The sequence below is a fragment of the Panthera pardus genome, unplaced genomic scaffold (assembly GCF_024362965.1).
Source record: "Panthera pardus isolate Hobbes unplaced genomic scaffold, ASM2436296v1 HiC_scaffold_10, whole genome shotgun sequence".
Taxonomy (NCBI): Eukaryota; Metazoa; Chordata; class Mammalia; order Carnivora; family Felidae; genus Panthera; species Panthera pardus.
In genome coordinates this window covers 7,693,055-7,717,609 of record NW_026526655.1, presented here as the reverse complement: position 1 = coordinate 7,717,609, position 24,555 = coordinate 7,693,055, and the positions used below count along the sequence as shown (strand labels likewise).

Genomic DNA, 24,555 nt, shown 5'->3' with positions numbered 1-24,555 from the left:
TTGGTGGATTCTGGGCCTTTGCACAAACTGTTTTGTCCAAGTCTTTCTTCCCCGCTGTAACCCATGGTTCGCTTCCTCACCTCCTTCGGGTCATCTTTAAACGTCATCATCTCATTGGTGCCTAGCCTGGCTGTCCTAATTATAATCAGCCCTTCCAACCTGTCCCCCTTACTCTGTCCTAATTTTCGTTTCTTTCTTCTTCTTCTTCTTCTTCTTCTTCTTCTTCTTCTTCTTCTTCTTCTTTTTTCCTGCACAGCACTTAATGACAGTACTTTTTATTTTCTGTCTCCTCCCCCACTAGAATATAAGTGGGTAGGCATCTTTATTCTTAACTGTGACCCAAACACCTAAAACAGTAAGTAGATGCCCGGTAAATATTGAATGAAGGAATTTTGGCCTTCTTTCTCTTGACCTCTGCTACTTTCTTTCTATTGACGTTCCACTGGTTCTTACAACTTGGTTTTGTTCTTGACACAAAATAAGTGAAAATTATTATGAAAATAACTGCATTTTCACACAATTATAAACCATTTAGAACAAGAAAGAGATGGGCCTATTTCTCGGGAAAAGTTATGTTTCAAGGGCTGCGTGGTGAAAGAGGGAGCCAGCTAATTCTTTGTGGCTACAAGTAGCTGAACTATGGAGTTTTTCAGAATTAGATGTCAATTCAGCATGGGAAAGTACTTTCTGATAGAGCTCTCTAAATCGAATGGTCAGCCTAATGAGGAAATAAACTTTACTGCCTCCATATCCTAGATTTTCAAGATGTGAGTTGATCTCTTTGATTGACTTTTGGTTTAGAGTCATGTGAGGGATAAAATTTGGACTAAGGTGACCTCTAAGGAACTTCCAGTTGTGAGGATTCTCTGATTCTGGTCTCTGAACCGATATGGAATAATTTCCAGGATTTATTGTTAAGTGCAAAAAAAGCAGGTTGCAAAAGAGTTCATAGTATTCAGCTGTTTGTATAAGAACAAAGAGAAAATAAGGAAAAATAATATCAGAAAGGAAAGCAGAAACATCGAAAGGATAGACCAGGATATGGTGAAAATAGTTATCACCAGGGGATACGTGGAGAAAAGGTAGAAGGTAGAGAGCAGAGTAAGGCTTTTGTGAGTACATTTTATCTTTGAACCATTTAAATGTTTTAAATGTTCAACAATAAAGTGAAATGAAATCCAAAAAGAGATAAAAACAAAACCTCTAAAATTGACGTAAGACAAAGACAAGTGGTTCTAAATGTGTGTTAAATGCACAGCATCACCACATACAGAGAAAAGAATTCGAATAACTTGTGGCACTGTACTTTTGAGCACTCCGTACTTGGAGTGGCTGTTTGCTAAGGATAAAACTCCAAATCTTAATAGACTCTTTGCGCTAGTGGCATTTGGATTATAATTCTGTAACTGTTTTGAATATTGAGGTCATTGGGAGCAAAGGTTCTCACTGGGAGAATGAAGGCATAAATGTGGAATGAGAGAAGATGAGGAAGAATGCTGTGGTATTAGATATCAGTTGGAGTGTCAATATGAACTCATGATTTTTAAACAGTATGTCGGATTCAACCCCATGAAATTGCCGATTTTTAGGCCACAAATAGTCAGATATCAGCAGTTTCTCTGATTTAACTCAGTATTTTCTAGTTCTGCTCATTAAAACGGCCTAGAAGCCGTGAGACCCCAGTAATAATGAACACAGCAGTCTAGTACCCTCTATCGGTTTCTAAGTACCATTCACTCCCTGCCACAATCTTAGGGCTCCTAAGGGAATTGGGTGATTATTAGTCTGGGACGGGAATGTATAAGGTGTGCCTAAAACATGCTGGGCCAAAAAGCAGAGAAGCTCTCAAAGGTTTATTGGTTTATTTTTTTATTTGTTAATATTTATATATTTTGGGGAGAGCACAAGCAGGGGAGGGGCAATGAGAGGGAGACAGAGGATCCGAAGTGGGCTCTGCGCTGACAGGCTGACAACCGTGAGCCCAACGTGGGGCTCAAACTCACAAACCGTGAGATCATGACCTGAGCTTGAAGTTGGATGCTCAACGACTGAGCCACCCAGGTGCCCCAAAGCACTCAAAGATTTATTGTGGAGACATACCACAAGGACATGGGAGATCTTTTGAAAGAGCTCCCACTAACCTAATTTGGGACAATTTGAGTACCAGAAAGAATAGTAATGGTAGTAGATAATAATACATTGAACTTCAAAAAAAATCAGTGGATCTATAATAATGCTCAAAATAAAAGCAAACTTTGGGGTGCTCACTTAGCACAATATGCTAAAATTGGAACAATACAGAGAAGATTAGCATGGCCCCTGCACAAGGATGAATGCAAATTCATGAAAAACTTCGGGGGCACAGCAGGAAAACTTGTTGGCAGAAGAGAGGCAACTAATAAATGTATTTATAGTATATGAAAAGCACCATTTTATAACTTGAAGAGTTATATTGATTCGGGCAAAAATTACCACTGGATGCTAAAATCATTGCTTGAAAGGTTCTGTGAGAACAGGATATCCACATTATCTAGAAGCCTTATTCCACAGATTATTTGTTAAATACCAAGTAAAAGGTAACCTTAAGGTAGAAAGATCTGGCTAGTAGCACCTTGACCAAGTAATCCAATATCGCAGCCTCACGGTTTGTGCCTTCTGAAGGAATGCTGGATGAAGTGCACACTATCACCTGTGCAGTATTCAAGCTAAAATATTCAGCCTGAGTCTCCTCGAGACTTAAATCTTAACTTTCTGTTTGGGGTGGGGGGAGGGCGCCTGGGTGGCTCAGTCGGTTAAGCGTCTGACTTCAGCTCAGGTCACGATCTCACACTCTGTGAGATTAAGCCCTACGTCAGGCTCTGTGCTGACAGCTCACAGCCTGGAGCCTGCTTCGGATTCTGTGTCTCCCTCTCTCTCTCTGCCCCTCCTCTGCTTGCGCTCGCTCGCTCTCTCTCTCTCAAAAATAAATAAAAACATTAACTTTCTGTTTAGGAAATTCAGAGAAGATTAATTTTGCCACGTTTTATTTCTTTCTGTCCCTTCCTTTCTTCACCTTCCATGAAGAAGCAAGCTGCTAAATCCAGAACATAAGACATTCTATAAGACATCTGGCTGGGACTCTTCAAAAAAAGCAATGTTACATTAAAAAAAAAGGATGGACTGTTTTACATTAAACAGACCAAAGAGACACAACCACCAAATACTAGGTATAAACTTTGATTAGATCCTAGATCAGGAGGAAAACAAAGAGCTAAAGAAACTTTTGGGGGACAGTTGAAGACATTTAAATATGATCTGTAAATTAGATGTAGGGAATTATTAGTCTTGTCTGTGGTAAAAATGTTGTGGTTCTGTAGAAGAATGCCCTTATTCTTACAAAATGCATGGTAAAGTGTGGAGGGGTAATCATCTCTGCAACATAAGTTTAAATAGTTCAGATGGAAAAAAAAAATCTAGATGTATGAAGGTGGGGGTGGAGAGAGGAGAAAGTAAAGCAAATATGACAAAGTGTTGACATTTGATGAATCTTGATGAGAAGTATATGGGTGTTCATTTTACCATTCTTTCAGCTCTCCTGAAAGTTTAACATGCTTCAAAATGGAAACTGAAGGGAAGAAAGTTAATTTTAGCACATTCTTTGAGTTGAATCCATGGCTTCCCTGGCCCATGCCATAATCCCCGGCTCCCACGGTTCCGGCCGGCCTTGTCCCATGGCCTCTGCTCCAGAGTGTCGGTTGTTGAAGTATCAAAAGAGGCACAGAATGATGAGAGGTTCCGTGGATAAGTGAGTGTAACAGGGAAGACTGTTTCAGTTGCTTCTGATTCAGCCTCGTCCTATCTCTGTGCTTTAGAAAGTAACTTAATAACTATGTTCCCTTGGTCTGGAATTTTGCTAGAGCTTGAGGTAGGTCTTCTGTGGACTGTAGATTAAAAACCCATGGTCACGTAAAAAGAGCCTGCCCAGGCCATCACCTCATTTCTTCCTGCTCACTCTGTGGCCTCAAATATGTTGCTTCGTCACTAATGGGGCAGAGAGGGACAGATGGACCAAGGTCTCTTTCTGCTTTAAATAGACCTTAGTCTTTTCCTGTTCTGAAAAATCTGGGATTTGTGTCAGACTTTTCAGCATCTGTTGTGGCGGTAGGGCTGAGTGAAAGAGTATTAGCATTTCCACAGCTGCCTCCAGAAAAAAATAAAAGGTCCGGGCCCGCTACACCAAGGGGGACAGACCTAGGTTTGGACAATGCCCTGGGTCGGCCCATCCTGAGGAGAGCCAGATTGAAATGGAAGATCATGAACTCAGCCTCTGACGTGACTGGACCACCCAGCACCCATCTGGCTGGGCTGTCTACATGGCACTCCGTGGGTGAGCGCCCCAGCTATGTCGTTATGTTTCCTCCCATAGTTGACATGAGATCTGCTGGTTTCTGTATAGACTCTTGGTACCATCTCATCTAAGAAAGTGTTTGTGTAGAACTTTTATTCTTTAACCTCGTAAGATCATTTCTCAAAATTTTCCCGTTCCTTTCCACCCATTCGCCATCATCGACCCAGATCCTTCGCAGCCGAATCGCTTGCCAGCAAGGAGGCACACAGAGTCACGGCAGAGGAGGGCCTCTATAAATGCTGTGAGTCTGGAGAGGGTCCCTCAACCGCAGTTTGTAAAACACTGTTTTATGAGAAAAGAAGATGGGATGAAGACAGAAAAGGACACCCTCGGAAACAATAACACTGTGGTGTGACCACAGGGCTGCATGCCAGGAGGTCATGAGTTCTAATCCTAAATGTATTTCCCAAGACGCAGTGGCAAAGTTGAACGGAAAAGTGCTAAAGAGAGCCCTTTGGTCATTTTTTTCATTCACTTATCCATCAACTATTCGTCGTATTTGTGTGCCTTCAGTGTGCTGGAGGAGATAGAGAGACAGACCCGTGCCAGAGCCAGACCTCGAGCAGCTCCCGGCCTTGTCACGGTGAGACAAGGCGACGCAGGGTCGGAGGAAGACCTGTCCCTAAGGACCCACCGGCATGCTGGGGACAATGGCCAGTGCCGTTGGAGAGGGGCAGATTGCAGGCGTGGGCAGCACCGCGGAGGAGAAGCACTGTCCACTCTGTGGAGCCACAGAGGTTGCCTGGAAAAAAGATGGCTTCTTGGCCAGTCCTTTTAAAGCTAGGTAGGCCTTGGACGTTGGAGGTTGGCTGGGTGAATGTCCCATTTAGGAACAGCACAGTGTTTCAGAGACCAGAGGGTATAGAGGAAAGTTTGGCACGTAAGGTCCATGTCGGGACTGTGCAAACTGACTGGAAAAATACAGGTTGGGGCCTGATCCTGAAAGGCTTTGAATTCTAAGCTGAATTTCTCTTTTACTCAGGAAGGAGTTGATAAAGGTTCTTGACCAGACACATGCTTTGAGGTGATTAATCTGGCAACACCCATGACCTTAGGGAGAGCAGTTTCTGTGGCGTGGTAAGGGCCATGGCCCAAATCCAGCGAGGTGAATAGTGACGGCCTGGTGATAGAATGTTGCCGTGGAGACTAGACAGCTGCCCCCAGCTCCAGGGAGGTAGAGGTGCTGGTGCCTTGAGGAGGAAGGCGACGCAGGGTCGGAGGAAGAGTGTGTGAGTGACAGAGGAACAGAAATTCTTTCTATGGTTTTGTGATTTCCTGGGATTCTTGGCAAGGTCTTAAGGGATTAAAGAAGGCGTTTAGTTACTTTTCATGTGTTCTTTTCCTGGACCAGTGGCTTTGAGGAGGACAATCTTAGAAGTTTTCTGTCACTTGAAAAAGTTCTACTAAGCCCTTCAGTCACGTGCCTTCAGAAATTCTGGTTACATAACGTTGCTCTGAATTGGAATTCTGCAGCCTCATGAACTGGAGTCTCATTCTTTCCCTCCCCCACCTGGCACTCTGTTTCCTGTGGGTCAGGGTTAGCTTCTTTCTAACCATTGTTGCGGAACTCTTTAAATATTTGGTCTCACAGGTTCTAAAAGCTGGCAGACCAGGCTGCTCCCTGCAGGTTGTGAGACCAAAGCCTTCCAGAAGAGGAGCCAGTAAAATCCCAAGCATGTTAACAGAGTGTAACAGCTGCACAGGGCACCAGCCCCGTGGGGCTGGGCTCCCAAGTGCTGAGGCCAGCAGCTCCCAGCCGCTGTGGCCCACAACCAGAAGGAACCCTCACGCACCACATCATGGCCGATTCGTAATTGTGGCGATGACAACAGGTTAAATCACTGGCTCTCGGCGCTGGGGTTTGTCAGGGTCACTCACTGTTCCCTTGCTTCTCCCAACTTGCCACAGTGAGAGAGCAAGTTTGGAGTCCCCTGCTACGGTACAAATACTTGTTGGGAGCTCGCCAGGTTTTACTGTGTCTAGAAGTTCGTTCTCTTAGTACCCATATCGAAGGTCTTTCCTTCCACCATCCCCTTCAACATGATCCTGAAAGGTTGTAACCCCTCGGCCTACCTATGTACGTACTTATACCCTGCTTTTTTAAAAGAAGTGATTTTAAGGTACCTAACAGGTACACATATAATGTAGTTAACTTTTTTTTAGTTCGGATACAAGGCAAAAGGAATATATAAGTGGGATAATTAGTTGCAGCCAGGAGAAAGCTTAGTTCACAAAGTTCAGACTATAAATAAGATCCTTTTGAGGCAAGTCACCAGAGTTTCCTGGGTCTCCTAGCAGCCCAAGCAAAGAGGGAAACTTAAAAGGATAAAATTCACGTCTGTAAAATACAAACAAACCATTAGCTCAGGAGGGGAGGAGTGGGTCCTTGCCACATATAAACTTCCCCCAAAAGCACTCATAAAAGGGGCCACATGTTCGGATGGACAAGGCCCTCATCAGCTTCCCTGCAGTGAGTAGCATAGCCATTTTGTTGACTTCTTGCCATGGCCCTTGGGGTAGGCCTGGTGACAAGGCTGCATCGGGGGCAAGGACTCCCCTGGAGGCCTGTGCGGCGTGCAGTTCATCACTTCTCAGAGGGCAGTCTCCTGAGGAAGATGTCAGATCTGGGAGATGATCTCCCACCAAAAAAAGAAAAAAAAAGCCCAGACCACATAGACGTGACAAGAACTATGTGACAGCGGCATATTGAACGCTCTAAGTCCCGCAATTAAGAAATTGGCCCAGCATTCCCCAAACTGACTTAATCATCAGACCTTTAAACAGACAAACAAAAAAAAACAAAACCGTAGTTGGCACACTGGGGAACATTGATCCAAAACAGGGGTCAGCAAACTTTCTGTTAAGAGCCAGGTAGTGATGTTGAATATACAGTCTCTGACATAACTACTCAGCTCTGCCATTGTATCCAAAAAGCGTGGCTGTGTTCCAGTAGATCTTCACTTATGGATACTGAAATTTGAACTTCATACAATTTTCCCATGTCATGAAATAATATTCTTTTGGGGTTCCCCCCCCCCCCGAACCATTTAAAAATGCACAAACCATTCTTATCTCACAGATCATTCAAAAACCAGGTGGCAGGCTCTTTTTGGTCTGTGGCTATAGTTTGCTGTCCCATGATCAAGGATAATGTTAGGGTGGTATCTCTTTCCAGCAAGCCTTCCTGACCACTGTTCCTCAGAGTTGTTTTAATTTAGACTTTTATGTTTCTGGTTTAGGAGCAGATTAAAAAAAATAATAAAACAGCAGTAGAGAGTTGGTTTGAGTGTTTACAGACTGTTCTAAGATTTCTCTCAGAAACAGTTAGTGGGTCCTCTTAAACAAGACATTTTGCAAATTACAGTTGAAGCCCTAAAATTTTACTCTGTCGTATATGCCTGCATCAGTTTGACACTGAAATGTTTTAGGGGGCATTATTCATTCATTCACTGAAATAAAAGTCAAAACACTGTGAGACATTTAATTTTAAGAAAACATAACTTCCTTTTCAGCAATCGAAGTAAACCAGTAAACTGTGGCCCCCACAAAGCTAACAGTGTTCTTTTTGATTTCTGACTAGAGGGACATTCTTTCAGCTTCTTATGATGTCATTAAGGAAGGAGGATCAAAATATTCCCGCCTCCAAGTCTGACATTTTACTTTCAGTTCCGCAAGTATTTATTGAGTACTCAGTGTATATATAAAGCATTTCGCTAACTTTTATGGGGGATACAAAAGGAACAGCAAACAGACAGTTTCTTCTTTACCTTGTGATTCAAGTTCAAGATCCTTGCCAATTTAGAGCCCATTACTTTGGTGTCAGGATTAATCTCACCTCCCCGTCTCTTCTTGTTAGCAAGTATGCATTCATTCAACAAACACTTGGGAGTTACAGTCTCTGTATAGCCCTGGAACATGGCCTTCAGGGAGCTTACTTTCCAGAGGATAGCTGGTGTTTCTCTTTTCATCTGGCACTGTGCCATAAGTACATCTTTTATATGGTGGAACAGAAATTATTTCTTTGTATCCTGAGACCTCCACGTTTATATCCCACCACCACCACCCCCCCCCCCACCCCGCCGCGGTGTGCACTTCTTCTTGAACTGTTTAGTGAGAAGAGTAGATGTCCTGATAAGCCACTCTTCCTGGGACTGTGCTCTCAATGCTCTAGTTCCTTCTACCTGAGTGGCACTCACCTCTCCCCACCCTCTTCTCTTAGTTACCAGTGAGTTCATGGTTTTACCTGATGCATAATTTTTAAGTTATTGACTGTATTTTGCAATACGAGTCTACAGGATTGCTAAACATCTTTATAAGCAGTATTATATATGCATTTTTTTGATTGGAGATTACAGTGCTGATTTTTTCTATTTATAAAAATAATCGTTGCAGTGAAAATTTTGAAAAATATGGACAAGTATACAGGGGAAATAATGAGTAATTCTAGCACCTCCTCATCAACTTTATTAATAAGGCATATTCTTTCCTTGATTCAAAAGTCATACTCAAAATTTTTAATTTTTGAATTAATGATCAGTAAAGTTGGCCTTTATTTGTTGTGCATTTATATGAATTTTAAGCCCTGTATGGATTCACATAATCACCATGACAGTCAAGATACCAGAAAGCTCTGTTCCCCCGGAACAAGTACTCCCAGCCCCTGGCAACCACTGATCTGCTGTCATATAATTTTGTCGTTGTGACAGTGTCCTAGAAATGGAATTACATATCATATAAACTCATGAGAATGGCGTTTTTAACTTAGCATAGTAACTTTGAGATTCTTCAAGTTACTACACGCACGAATAATTTGTTCCTTTTCATTGCTAAGTAGTAGTTATTCCCTTGTATAGCTATACCACATCTTGGCTATCTGTATATTATTTTTAAGAGTCTCTCTCTCTCTCTCTCTCTCTCTTTTAAACATTTTGACATTTCTCAAATCCCAAAATACATTAAAATCAATGTTAATATGGTGGGGGTTTTTGTTTCCCTAAAAATGTGCTGCTGAATTGCTGGTGCCTGTTAGAATCAGTAGTGGCCTAGAATCAAGCTGCTGCGGGGTGAGCTGAGCGGTGGGAGGGATCACGGTGGGCTGTGAGGGTGGTCAGCCGTGAGGGAAAAGAGCAAGAAGGGGACGGAGGAAGGAAGGCCCTGAGAACTTTGCAGGCCAGCCCCCGGAGCCAGCTCTGCAGCCTCTCAGGGCTTTGAGGACATTTTGAGCAGAGGAGCGACCGACCGGAGGAAAGAGGTCTCTGCCACCCCAGCCGGTCTCATTGTGGTGGGTAGAGGATGCTCCCGTCGCTAGTGCTGATGCCTCCGGAAGAGACCGGCACGCAGCCGCAGCCCTGCTAGTACTAGAGGACGCGAGGGCAGAGCGTGGGAAGAGTCCAGAGACAGCAGAGGGCGCCAGCTAGAGAGCCTTGTGGGAGGGGCGGGTACTTCCTGTACCCCAGCCCCCGGGCCAGTGCCCGGGGGGGGGGGGGGGGGGGGGGGGGGGGGGGGGGGGAGGGAAGGCAGGAGGCGGGGAGAACTCAGGACGGGCTGCTCCAACCGTGGGCATTTACATGGTCAGACTGGTGAGCTGGGCACGGCATGTTAGGTGGGAAACGAAAGCAAAATGAGAACGCCCCAGCACTTGACAGATTAAGAGTGAGAAGTGCATGGGGGGCCATGCGAAGATGAGTGGACAGAGGGCGTACTGGATTCTGTGAGCTTGGGTGCAGTGTACGATGATTCCACGAAAACCAACTGATTCAGGGCCAATTCCAAGTGTAGTTGTATTATGGCTAACTGTATGGGCCCAAGTTTTTTTTGTAAAACTTCTTCTCAGGTCCCGTCCCCTGTGTCACAAGTCAGGTGATTTGTACTGTGGCAAATCCCACTTGGGTGGAGATAGAAGAAGGAACAGTGAGTCATCCTCCCAAGGACAGGTTCCCACTAACCGCTGAGGAAGAGGGCGGCAAAAATAAGAACTACCACCGGAGAGGAATTTACCGAAGGGCCTTGCTCCTCGTGTCAGAAAACTCTTCTGGGAAGCCTTGTCCGTGGAAGCCACCTCAGTCTACCTGCTCACACCTTTCTTGCTCAGGACCAAGGAACAGTAGGTGCCAGTTGACAGAGAGGAAGAAGACCCTTAGAGACAGGATGGAGTCTTGGTAGCTTCCCCCATTTGTCTCTCCCCTGTCTCACTGTAGACTAAAGATCCCCTTCTCAGAGAGCCACGACAGAAGTTACTCGTCCCTTTGCCTACCATTTGCACATTCGCAAAGTAACTGTTCTTTAAAACTCTAGTACGGTGGGGTAAAGACTCTGGTATTTGCCGCATTGCTAATTATATCTTCAATCTTTCCCAGGAAAGACTGTATCTTCACCATTGACCCATCTACTGCCCGCGACCTCGATGATGCCCTCTCCTGCAAGCCGCTTGCTGACGGTAGGATGGAAGTTTCTAGACCTCTCTGGGTAGCGGGCAGTCTGCATGCCTTTGTGGTCAGTCTGGCCGCCTCGTACTTCCCAGGCAGTGTAATGTGCAGGGTTGGGTTTGCTTTGTTCCTGAACTTGCCCCTGAGCCTACACAGCATGAGACCTAAAGATTGTGTTCCTGTGGTGACTTTGATGAGGGTGAGCATGAGAAGGGTCCTCTCGCTGGGATCCTTCTGGGCCTCAGTGGAGGCAGCAGTGAGGACAGAAGAATGACTTCCAGGCCTTGGCCCCTCAGGAGGTTCCAGTTTGGGTGTAGCGTGTTAAAGAAGAAAGCCCTTAAGCTCTGCTTAGGAGACGCATTGGGTTCTTTACCTGAATTTACCAACAGGTTGGGATGATGTGGGAGTATCCTCCAAAGGCGAATCTGCGAATCGGTGGCAGGAACGCCGTCCCTGACAATGCCCTCGAGACCCGGCAGGTCATCGTCACGGCCGATTGTGAAAGGCAGCTGGTAGGGGCTCCTTGAGCATTCTTTTGGGCTGGAGCTGAGCAGGAAGAGTGGGATCTGAGGCCAGTGGTCTTGGACAACTACAGTAGGGCCGAAGGGAAGATGTGTAGGGTATGAGAAGAGCAAACCCTATCACGCCCCCTCCAATGTCCCCTCCCTCACCACGTGCTAGTTATAGTCTTGAGTTACTCCTGGGCCCTCTCTAGGATGGTGTCTAGGTGACTGCTTTGGCTTTAGTCATTCTTGGATACGGCTTTGGCACTATCACGGGCTTTGACGGCTTGCCGATGATGGGTATCCACCCTTGTGGTTTCAGTCTGCTGCAAAGTGTTGATGGCCCAGCAACCTAGTCTTTTAAAACGTTGCAGAGGTGTTCGTGTCGTTCATTAACGCAAAACTCCATAGGTTCAGTGTGTGATCTCTTCTCTACTAGTGTAGGCTGTGAAGATTAGTAGAAAGAAGGCTGAGAGACAGAAAACATCATTACCTAAAAATGCTTTCATCGTCTTTTAGTGGGAGTCCTCCTTGAAACTCTAGGCAAGATTGCTCAGTATTTTCAACTAAAAAAAAAAATGGAAAGAAAGATACAACATTAAAAAGAGAAAAGTCCCCATAGAAGTTTTAGAGCAATGATACACTTTTAAAATCCAGAATGTAAGCAGCCTACTTAAAAAAAACACATACTGGGTTGGTTTCTCATCTTCTGAGCAATATTTGCTAAGTGCAAAGGCTTGAACATATCGCTCTCTGTGAGTCCACTCCCCTGAACTCCAGTGTGAAAAGTGCCCCCAGGAAGCAGGAAGCCAGGTGACAATAGACCTCACCTCTGTATTTCTCTTCTCTCCAGGTTCGCAGCCCTGCTCTGTTTGTAGCCTCATGCTTGGAAACAGTTGTTCCCTTTATTGTGTCCCCTTTATGGTCATGAATGGCACAAGGATAGGTCCACTGCCCGTTAGTGCGTCTTGGCTGGCCTGGATGGTATTCTCCTCACAGGGATACCAGGGAGCAAGCACGTGTCCTGCCCTGCTCACTCTACCTACCACCTACTATGTCTCCTGTCTAGGGCAGCTGATTAGCAGCACAGATTTCACGTAGGGAATTGGTAGAAGACAGGGCAGGAAGAGTAGACTGGGGACAAATTGTGCGTGTTTATAAATTTCCAACCAGAGAATGTTCTTTGTCAGACCACCGAAAACCAGTTGTTTTCAATCTCTTGTTCAAGGAGAGCAGTCAAAATAAGGAAAATAATTCAACCGTACAAGACGAAGGAAGAGGAGAGGAAGTAGAGGCAGAGAAGCATTGTAATCACTTAGGGAAATAGGTGATAAATTGGACTGGGGTTGGTGGCAGTGTGAAGGAGGGTGGGGAGGGCAGATGTGAGAAAGGGCGAATGACAGAAGAATCAATGCAAACGGACACGGGGGTTGAGGGAGAGGAGTCCGAGAGGGAACAAAAGTTGCAACCTGGATGATGGGGAACTGGAATTGACAAGTTAGAAACCAGGACGTTGGGAGGACGAGCTGGTTAGGGAGAGATTGTGTCTACGTGGAGTTGTCTGTCTGGTGATGCCCATTTACCTAAGCTGCTGCACATCCTTCTCCAGAGGAGGCAGGGTACAAATAAGCCCTGTAACCACATACACAGAGAGCCCTGAAGAAAAGTAGACAACACACCAAAGTGCAAACAGCAATTTTTTTAGGATAATGGGATCATAAGTGTTTTTTGGTCTTTTCTCTGGTTTCCAAGCTTTTATAATGTGGTAATAATAGTTTTATAATGAAAAAATTTTTGTAATAAAAAAAAATTATGAGGTGCCAGAAATCACAGGCTGCCCAGTAGCGCACTGCTCCAGGTGATCAGATACCTTGTATCTGCTTAGTTATTCTCGCATTCCAGAGGAGTAATTAACATGTGGTCATTTGGCAGAGCAGCAGAAAAAGGACACGGAAAAGGAGTCAGAGAAGAATCTGAAAAGGCGAGGGTTGGTCAGTCCAGCGTTTTTATGGTGGCACTTCTACAGTTGGCCTTTGTGACAATGGTTTCTGCCAAAGCTATTTATCCAGGGAGATGAAAACTGAAAGTCAATTCCAGTTTGGATTGGGGTGAGGTTGGCTAAGTTCAGGTTCCGTTAGTTACCAGTTCATGTCAATTTTTGCTTAGAGGAAAAAATGTTTAATGTTTCAAGAAGCAAATAATGTTCTCTGGCCATATTTACATCATCTATAACCATTTTTATTTAAAGAAAGTATCGAGGCCAGACTTTCCTTTGGTCCTATTAAAATCATCTGAATGACTGTTCTGTGCAAATAAAACCTGCCGACAGATGCAACTCAATTTAGTCCTCACTGTCTCATTCTGTAGAATTCCTATGTCCCCTCAGGACTTGTTACCAGTGTCTCCTATAGGTGTGAGACTTAGACCCCACAGTCTGCAGATAAATTCTGCGGAAAGGCAGTGACGCCTGCTCCCCGGTATGTGAGGGTTATGCTGGCAGGCTGATGAGGGGTGCCCCCTACCCTCAAGAAATCTCCGCTCTGGAAGGGATTCTCCCGTCATCTAGCCTGCGGATTCCCCACCTCCGGGAGCCTACAAATACATTTGAGTGGAACATTCCCCGGGCGTCACCCAGCACACTAACTTTAACGCAGAGCAATTCACTTTTGCTCGAGAAAATACTGAATAACGCAAGTGAATGAGAGTGGCAGTATAGTGATAACCCAGAATCTAAAGACAGCAAATCACACCCTCCCTCGTTTTATTACTGGAACAGATCACTTGCAACACACCTCACAGTTGACCTCACCACTCAAGTGCGGGAATGCCACAGTTGTCACATCACCCTCTGTTTTTCAGATTACCTCCACAGCATCCACTTATTCAATATCCAGATTGCCTTTTAACGCTCTACCTTGCCGGCAGCCCATTTGGCCTTCAGATTGCATGACTATTAGGAAACCCTTCCCTGTAATGAGCTGAAACATTGCTGTCTTCCAACAGTTTTCTTTCCTTGGGTCCCATCCGTACCTATTGGAGTCCAGAGAACAAGTCTTGTCTGTCATGTGACCACGCCCGGGGCACTAGATAGCAGCTGTCTTGTATATCTGCTTCACAACTTCTCAGCTAAGCAATCTTTTCAGAGGACGTGGGGTACAAATATATATATATATATATACGTATATATTTATATATTATATATAAATAAATATATAATAATATATATATACGTATATATTTATACATTATATATAAATAAATATATAATTATATATATATGTGTATATATATATATATATATATATATATATATATATATATATATTCTTTCATGTGCTGTAGCTTTTAAAGCTTGAGCCTGTTTCCCATGTCATGGAGTCACTTCTGCCTTGATGAGGTCTGAGGTACATGGCAGCCTCTATCCAGACTTCTCCATGGCTATCAGGGCATGGTGACTCTCCCAGCCAGTTGCTTCTTCCTGGGCTGACCCAAGTCCAGAGGAACAGGCACCTGTTCTCTTCAGTGAGACAAGCCTTCTCGCTTTGCTTTAGTCTCAAGAGGAAATTGTTAGGCAGGACCTTTACTCAGCTTAGCTGATTCAGGCCCCCACCAGATCCTGCAGGAAATTGATGTTCACTGCCTCTCTCACAGGTGCTTTTTCCAATGTTTTATTCTCTAATGAGCGCTCTGCCTTTAGACGTGGCAGGATCGTGCTAGGAAGGCCTTAGACATGAAGGATTTGGGCTGGGGAAGGGGGGGGAATGGGGAATGACTGCTAATGGGTGTGAGGGTTCTTTTTGGGGTGATGAAAATGTTCTGAAATTAGATGGGTGGTAGTTGCACAACTCTCAATATACCCGAAACCACTGGGTGGGGGGGGGGATATGAGTGAATGGATGAATGAATAAGAACAAACAAACAACCCATTCCTCCTTGAGGCTTTCTGAGGAGTTTACACCTTAACCGCAACTTAGCCAAAGTCTGGAGGGAATGCCTGGGCTGGATACCCATAGTCACATCCCTCTCACCTGTCTCTCCCCTTTCTGCTTTCTTCGCTGAACCATGAAATCCCCGCCCAAGGAGCACACCCCTCTATTCAACCAACTGCTCACGTTTCCTGTCCCCACAGAGCACAGCCATCTGACTCAAAGAAAGCAGGATCCGACCTACTGTCCAGGTGTAAGAAAATGCTCAGATAAACAGAAGTCATCCAGCCTGAGAGGTCGCAGGAATGCAGGTTACTTACTTTGCTGTAGGGGGCGCCAGTCTTCTGGCCTGGTTTGCCTCTGTTGCCTTCCTGGTTGCATGACTTTCCCTTCTCTGAGGAGGAAGGAGTAGGGAGCGGTGTCTCAGGGAATGGGAAGAGACTAGAAGCAAAGCCTGTGAGAATTTCATAGGATTCCTAAACTCAGTAACTTCCCCGTGTGGTTCTGTTTGTCACCTGCTAAGAGTTTCTTGTTACGAGTGCCTTCGGAGGCAGTGAGGAAGAAGGAGCTGGAGAGACTGTACCACTGTATTCCAGGCTGAGACCAGAGAATCTGACCAATACAATGGGTGGTAGTCATTTTAGACGGCAAACTGCTGACAGGACGTCTCTGGCTCTGCCTCTGGGAAGGAAAAGAGAGCATGGAAGTCCTGGCGCTTGTGAGTGAACGTCTGGGTGAATCCCAGCAACCAGGCTGGACCCCCGCCCCCCGTGCTCCCAGGCTCTGCCCTCCCTTCTGGGCATATCTTACCCCACCACTCACTCACCCCAGCCCTTTACATTTCTCTTTGGTCTGGCTTCCTCCTCTCTCTATGCAAACTTCAGTCTCCTTCATCCTCCATAACCTTTCCCCAGCTCTGCTCCACCTCGGGAACTTTCACCTGCGTGTGTCCATCAGGACATCTTGAAAGAATCTTCGGAACTGGCTGCTGCTCCTTTCTCACTTCCTTCCCTTTGCAACATGGCTTCGGGAAGTTCAACGCAATAGGTTGTCCCTGACCTCAGGTCCCCCCAAATCTGTTCACCTCTTTGTTCTTCCTTCTTGAAACCCTCTTTTCTTTGGATTCAGAAAGCCCTGCTTGCTCTTGGTTCTAATCTTTGGACTACTTTTGTCCAGGTACTTTCTTTAGCCTTCCTTTCTCAGTCTCTCTCCTCCCGAGAGTCTGCATAGCTTCCAGGCCATTCTCCTCCACCCCATGCTCCTTGTCCTTGCATTTGTGGCCCCTTCGCGTACAGCCCTGTTTCCCAGGAGAGCTATGTGGCTGACTTGAGATTTGACTGGTCGCTTTCTCAGTAAGGCCCTCCCTTGCCTTATTCACCCTGCCCCCACTCCCTCTCCTTTCCTACTTGATCTCTTTCCCCACCACTCATCACCCACTATTGATTTACTAATCTTGGTTCTGTCTGTCTGCCCACCATTCACTGCCACAGACGCCAGGCTCAGCATAGGCGCTCAGTGAATCTTTGCGGGTGTTTGCAGGCGCTTGAGGGGAATGGCCTTCCAGGCAGAGGGAAGAGTGTATGCAAAGCCCCAGGTGACAAAAGCATGGTGTTCTAGAGGGAACTACACAGCGCTTGAAATACTGGGAGCATGAGGTTCGGGTGAGGTGATAGTTGTGGATAAAGCAGGGAGGAGACCATGAATTCCTTTGCAGGCCCTGCTGGAAAGTTTAGATTTTGTGGAGAAGACAGCATTTTAACTTGGAGAGCAACAGCATCTGTCATTCAAGAAATAAGATCAAAGACCCAGCTAGATATACAATAGCGGAAAACACTTGACCCAGCTTCCTGTCGTCTCTAGGTTAATATCAAGTAAAATGGAATAAGTAAATGTGGGAATGACCATAGTTTGGATGTGGGAGCGGGGTGGGGGACAGACAGAAACATTTTAACCGACACTTGAGAATAAACGGGAGTAAGCCCAGATGAAGAATGGGGAGAAAGAACATTTCAGGCTAAGGGAATGGAATATGTGGAGGCTCTGAGGCACAAAGACTTTGGTCTTGAAAGGAACCCAAAAGTCAGTGTGGCCGGAACATGGTGGGATGGGAGGAGTCTGTGAGGTAGTCGGGAAAGGGGCTTGCAGGCTCTGGGAAGGAGTTTTGTCCTGAGGGCAATGGTGAGCAAAGAGTCTTAAGCGGGAGAGAGTCAGGATCCAACTTGCAGTTTGGAGAGATCACTCTGGCAGCAGTGAGGAGGCTGGATTAGAGCGATGGCATTGAAATGGTCTAGGTAAGAGGTGCAGAGTGCCCAACCACGGCAAAGGCTGTGCAGCCAGAACTGGAGGGAGGCATTAGCCAGGAAGGGAGATCAGGGCAGGGCTCGGGGTCTGGGCAACTGCAGGAGCATCTTAACTGGTCTCCCAAGTCTGCCCTTTTCTTCCTATGTATTGAAGTCAAGGCAGTCCTTACAAAACGTCCATCCCATCGAGGTCATTCCCTGCTTCACTCCCTCCGAGGCTCCCGTCGCACTAAGGATGCAAACCCAGGGCTTTACTCTGACTGACCACTAACTCTAATCCTGTGACATTGCTCCCCACAGTGCCTCTCTTCCTTGCTCCCCTCCAGCCACATGGCCTCTTTGTTGTCCCTCAGATGTGCCCGGCTGTTCCTGCCTCAGCACTTCTGCACTTAGTTTCCCTCTGTCCAAATCCCTCTTCTCCAGTTCCTTCCCAGCTCTTAGGTTCTGCTCAGATGTCATCTCAAGGAGGCCCTTCCTGACCACCCTTGTCACCAGTCTCATCTACACCACCGCCTTCTGATTGTCTTTAAGACGTTTGTGTGGGTCTGCCCCACTGGATGGAAATCTTTATGAGAGCAAGGACGTCGTTTTGTTCACTGCTGACCCCTCAGTGCCCAGAGCACTGGGTGCCACATAGTCGGCACACATGCAGATGTTTGTTGAGTGAATGAATGGATGAGTTAATAAACTTTTGATAGTGGAGGTAAGAGAAGAATCTAGAATGTTATCTAAGCTTCTGGCTTGGGCGTCGGCACTGGGTGGGCTGTAATGCCCTTCAGTAGGAAATATTGAGGGGAGCTGGTTTTGGGGGCAAAGACCGTGAGTTCTGATCAGCACAGGCTGAGTTTGCAGTCCCTGGGAGACATCCGGGTAGAAATACCCAGGGGATAAGGAACAGGGTTAAGGCTGGAGATGGGATCTGGGAGCCTTCAGTGTGTGGGCCTGGGACAGGTGACCCAGGAGAAGTCAGACTGAGAGGAAGACCAGCCTGAGCCCTGGGAGAGAGGCCCAACAGAAACCCCGCCCCCCCCCCCCCCCCCCCCCCGCCCCGGATGAGGCTGTGGGGATTGGAGGCAAACAGGGAAGGGAGAGGAGACAGGCAGAGGGGGCTAAATGGCAGAGAGTCACAAAGGATGCAGGAAAGCCACATAGAAGAGAGCTGTAAACGTCTTTGGGCTTGGCAAGTAGGATACTGTTGATGACCTTGGTGAAACTACTCTACTGTCAGTGGCTTCCAGGAGGGGAAGCCAGGCTGTGGGTGGTGGAGCACAGAGTGGAAAACAGGAATGGCGATTGCTTTCTTGGGGAAGCTTGGCTGTGAGAGGTACGAGAGGCAGGGAGGACACGATCAGAGGAGGCTTTTTCATTGCTTTTAAGATGGAATTGATTTTTAAGATGTCTCTGTATTGGGAGATAAGAGACTTTGGAGAAGGAAAAATGGAAAACATAGGAAAGCGATGAGTTGATTATTTTTCAAGGCCTTGAAGAAGAAGGCGGGAGTGATTCAGAGTGTAAGTGCAGAGTGAGGCCAAGACATGGATAGTGAACACCCCTTCCTTTGAGACCAAGAGGACTCAAGCACTTGCTCCTTTACACCTGATAAGATCCCTTTTAACAGGGAGAGGGAGTGGAACACCTACTGAGGGCCGGGGGCGGGGTGCAGGGAAGGGGTTTGGGGGGTCGGGGGGGGCGGGGGGGACAGAGAAAAGGGTACGGGAGGGAGCTGACCAGGATCCCGTTGCACAGAGCTTTAGGGAGCACTCTTCAGGAATGCTGAGTTGGAATGCTACCAGGTCCAGGTGATTTTCTTCAGTAATCCTCAGCCCCCTAGGTGAGGGAGAAGTTGCAGTGGTCCAAATCTGGGGGTTTGCTGGGAGGGTGAGCATGACAGGCACCAGGACAAGGCTGCTAGGACCTTGCTTCTCCTCTGAACCTGCTTCTTCTCTGTCCCCTCCTTTTATAAAGACATCACCTGCCACCTGGTCAACCAGAGTTTTTTTTTTTGAAGGAATCCCGGAATCACACTTGATTCCCCTTCTTCTCAGCACTGTTGTCACAGCCTTTTCAATAATTTCCTTCCCGCCTCCCTGTCTATCTTCCACCTTCCACCCAGGTATCTTTTCTATTACGTACACACAGAACCAGATCAGATTGCTTTTCTGTTTGAAAATCTCCTCACTATTTTTAGTAGAGCTTTGTTATCCAAGTTCTTTAAGATCAGTCACCAGCACTTCCTCTCCCACCTTCCCCACCTCCCAACATGCATGTGCGCACCATGCCCACACGCACGCGTGCACATACATGCAGGCACACACCCACCCCTAGTAATAGCTGGCCACTCCAGGCTCTGAATAACCACAGCCTCTGAGCCTGCCCTTTGCCCTCTATGTAGAATGCCTGGCCTTCCTGCCTACTTCTGTGTTGGACTCCAACAGCAAGATAGAACTTTCCTTTCTTTTCTTTCTTCCTGGGGAAATGAATTGTTCCTATCCTGTTAGCACATTTTCTTCATGTCTTTCATGCAGCCATAAACATCAGCGTCTCTGGATTTAATTCCCCTTTTTGCTTGTTTCCTAAGAGCAGGGCATTCCTTGATATCTCTATATCCAGAGTATCATGCATGATTTCCTATATTCCATCTCATCAATCTAACCAGGCAACCTGTCTTATACTTTCCATGTGCTTTTTCTATTTGTTACCTTGCCCTTTTTATTTTCAGTATGCATCTGCCCTTAGGTTTGTGGGTTGCCCATGGGCTTATATGCTGACATATAGGCCAACTCCACATGCTCTCTTAAAACAAGTCTGTTTCTTTGGAATTAGGTGTATCTTTCTCCCATCACAATCAAGTCTTTCAGTCCTTGTCATCACGTCTCAGTGGTGCTGTGAGATCACTGAATTACATCTTGTGTTCATGATATTTGTTCCCCCAGCTCTGTGCATTGGTGTACGTGAGGCTCACTTCCTCATCTCCTCTTGTGTGAGTCTCCTGCGTGGCCCACTCTGCTCTCTCATTTCATGCCTACAGGCTTCACAGCAACTTGTTTCATGGTGTTATTTTGTCATTTCTCTCTGTCTCTCTCCAGTCTGTATCCTGGCCACTTCCAAATTCAACGAGTACTAACTTCCTGATAAAATTAACTTCCTGAATGAACCTTAACATGATAGTAAACAAGCAAGCAAACAGAAAAAAAGTTTGTGATACAAAAGCCAGAATTTGTTTTTCTTTAATTCTATTGGCAAACAGGCTTGCTAGTTAAGAAAAGGCTCTTTGGGGTGCCTGTGTGGCTCAGTCAGTTAAGCACCCGACTTTGACTTAGGTCTTGATCTCGCAGTCCGTGAGTTCGAGCCCTGCGTCGGGCTCTGTGCTGACAGCTCAGAACCTGGAGCCTGCTTCAGAATCTGTGTCTCCCTCTCTCTGCCCCTCCGTTGCTCACGCTGTGTCTCTTCCTATCTCTCAATAATAAATAAACATAAAATTTAAAATAAATAAAAAGAAAAGGCTTTTTAACAACCAAGTACATCTGCAGTGGCAATATGTTCATCCATCAATTTGGTGAAACAGAAAGTTGGTATCAGTTAAGTCTTAATGGTATATTGAGACATTGGAAATAAGTTTGTTTTTAATGCCACTCTCTTGGGAACATTCAGAGTTTCCACTGGTATATGGAGATAACACTGAGGTAATACCAGAACATAGAAATCAGGTGACATTTTGAAAACGAAATGCAGAATTTATCTGCAGAATTTCCTCTTGCTTTGAGATCTGTGAAACATCAGATAAAATCTATTTTAGTTTGCATAAGGCTGAAACAGAACATATGGCAGTGATTTTAATCTCTTTAGGGTCACAGGTGCCTTTGAGAATCTCATGATAGCAACAGACTCTCTTTTCAGAAAAATGCACACGCAAGTATATATACAATATTTGCCTATCACTTACATTTTTAGTCAGATTGTAGAGTGGATAGCCTGAAAAACCCTTCTTCATTAAAACTCTTTAAACAATGCATCTTTTAAAAATTAATGGGTAAGCTGGCCAAGAGCAGATAATCAAAGAAGAATATGTGTGCTAAAGTAGCTAACGTAATGGTATCTTCTGATGCCTGTGACCCAGACAGTTTGCTCAGGGCCTGAATCAACACTGTCTGCATTGTCCACAAAATTCCAAGCCAGGTGCTTAGTTTAGCATGGTACCAGGTAGACAGCGTTTCTAGAAGCCAGGCAGAAAGAATCATAAGAACATTCTGGGGGCACCTGGGTGGCTCAGTCTGTTCAGTGTCCGACTTCGACTCAGGTCATAATCTTGCAGTTCCGGAGTTCAAGCCCCACTTCGGGCTTGCTGCTGTTAGCCTGCTTTGGATCTTCCGTGTCTCTCTCTCTCTCTCTCTCTCTCTCTCTCTCTCTCTCTCTCTCTCTCTGTCCTTCCCCCGCTTGCACTCTCTCTTAATAATAAAACATTGAAAAAAAAAAGCATATGCTTCCTGGAGGAAATAACCCTTGACCAAAGCTTTAAAGATTTGTCAAAGAGAAAGTTCTAGTAAATGTAAGTTTATATAAAAGTGAAGAAACATGCAAAGATGCAGCTAAAGCAATTTTAGCTTTTTTAGAGGAAAATTTTTATAACTTTAAGTGCTTGTATTAGAAAAGGAGAGCCTATAAAGATTATCTTCACAAATGTTTTAGATAAAGGGAAGGTGTAAGATGACATAGCATATGAACATATACGGTGGGTACAAGTACTGAACCAAATGTGAGAATTGTCTGCTGTAGTTGTAACAATAGAAGCCCCCTCTACTCCTCTAAGAAATACACAAAATGAGTAGCCACACTCTGCTGTGCCTTTCATGCATGTCATAGTGAAAAGCAGAATTCATTTGCTTGAATAAGAGAAGTTCCTATTTTTACTTTAGGCCGTGCCAAAGTGAAAATCTTAAAAAAATAGACACAAAATCCCAAACATGGCTGTTAGAGCTTATTTTCATTTTTCTAGTATTAGAGTGCTATTAATTGTCAAGCCAAGGGTCTTTTTCCAAAACCCATTAATATTTGAAAAAAATTTGGTGTGTTAGGATTTAACTTTGGAACAGAATTACATATGTTTGAAACATATAAACATATGATTTAATATTTAATATTCAGCTTCTCCATTATTTTATATTTTATATATCATATGTACTGTATTTATAGTGTTCATATTCATAAACATTTCAAATGCCTTTTAAATAATAGTAAAAATCCAGTAAATAACTTCCCAGCCAGTAGAGTGAGGCCAATGGAAGGAGAAAAACAAAAACACTTCAATCTAAAAGAAGACATGACAAGAGGAAAAAAATAGAAGCAGGACAAATAAAAAGCACATATGAAGGTGCCAAATTAATAAGCACATCAAATTTTACTCCATAGTTAAAAAGCAAAGACTTTTAGAGTGGATAAATCAACATGAAGTCACAAAGATTACATGTAAAAAGGTGGGAAAAGTGATACCAGTAACATACTAAGCAAAAGAGAGATTACAGGACGCCTGGGTGGCTCAGTCAGTTACATGTCCGAGTTCAGCTCAGGTCATGATCTCACAACTAGTGAGTTCGAGCCCCATGTTAGACTCTGTGCTGACAGCTCGGAGCCTGGAGCCTGTTTCGGATTCTGTGTCTCCCTCTCTCTCTGCCCCTCCCCCGCTCATGCTGTCTGTCTGTCTGTCTGTCTCTCTCTCTCTCTCTCTGTCTCAAAAATAAACATTAAAAAATAATAAAAAATAAATTATTAAAAAAGAGGTAGTGTATTTTTTATTAATATTTGGTAAATAGATTTTCAGATAGAAGACATTACTAAATGTAAAGAGAGTCACTAAATGATGATTAGAAGGATCACTTCATTGGGAAAATACGTCTCAATATATATTACTAAATAATATAGCTTCAAAATATATAAAATAACAGTTGACCAAAATACAAGAAGAAATTGATAAATTCAGCTTCATAGTGAGTTAATTTAATAGACCTTCCCCAGGAAATAATAGTTCAAACAGACCAGAAATTCATTCAAACTACAGAAAATTTGAATAGCACAGTTAACAGGCTAGCTCTAATAACCATGTCTAGAATACTGGACCCACAAGTGAAGATTACACATTGCTATCAAGCACACAGAAAACGTGAAAAATGACTTTGTGTTACACATGTTTTTAAGAGTCATTGGTGTCATACACATTATTTCTTGGATTACAGTGCAATTCAATGAGAAATAAATACAGAAACACTTTTAACTTAAAAACACAATACATTCGAAAATTTTCAGTACCTTCTCAGATGAATGGCATAAATCAGAATATACCTGATGTTATGCTTCCTATTAATGCTTGATGGAAGAGTGAGTCACCTACCTCCTCAAGGCTGAGTTTACTTCCCTTCCACACAGAATACATAATGCTCCCTTACGTAGCAGTTAAGGGTTTCTACCCTGACTACTTTCCTCATGCCATCGAGGAGCTCCCTAAGTCTGAAATGTGGCCATACTGACCTACAGGCGACCCACCGGAGAGCCAAGAATTGCTTGAAAGCCTTTACTACCAAGGGACCAGCAAAACGGAAACTTGCCTTCTCTCATAAAAGAAACTCAGAGTTCCCAAGGTTAGCAGTAGGGGAAGGATTCTCAGATGGGGAGACAGCCGGACCACATGGATATTCACCCCTTGGACATCCACTTCCTTATTCCTAATCACTGTTCCCTCTGCTCACCGACTGGAAGAGCTGACAGAACTCATTGCCACCTTGGTCCTAGTATGGTCCCCATCATTCTTTGCTTAGTACCTCAAGCACAACTGAAACTGGACTATAACTTTTCGACAGGACTTTCCTGAAGGTCAGAAGACAGCTAAAGGAAGACCGGCAGAGAGTGACACAGAGCATCAGGAAATGGCTCGTCCACCTGGGTCCCGACCTGTCCCCACACCGTGAGCATCGTCCAGGCACTCACACCTCAACAGCTGCCCTTTGAAAGTCTTGACCTAAGTGG

General features: G+C 44.9%; 1 protein-coding gene and 1 non-coding gene across 8 annotated transcripts in view; both read left to right on the top strand.

Moving 5' to 3' along the window:
- DIS3L2 (DIS3 like 3'-5' exoribonuclease 2) overlaps positions 1 to 24,555 on the top strand; it is a 345,141-nt gene that overhangs the window by 198,289 nt on the left and 122,297 nt on the right. For all 7 annotated transcript variants that reach the window (XM_019445568.2, XM_019445569.2, XM_019445566.2 and 4 more), the window contains one exon: positions 10,744 to 10,823. In XM_019445568.2, coding sequence (XP_019301113.2) covers positions 10,744 to 10,823 — 80 coding nt within the window. The remainder of the gene's footprint in view (positions 1 to 10,743; positions 10,824 to 24,555) is intronic.
- LOC128772677 (U6 spliceosomal RNA) lies at positions 2,261 to 2,363 on the top strand. Its single transcript, XR_008416824.1, has one exon. It is a non-coding gene; the product is annotated as a U6 spliceosomal RNA (small nuclear RNA).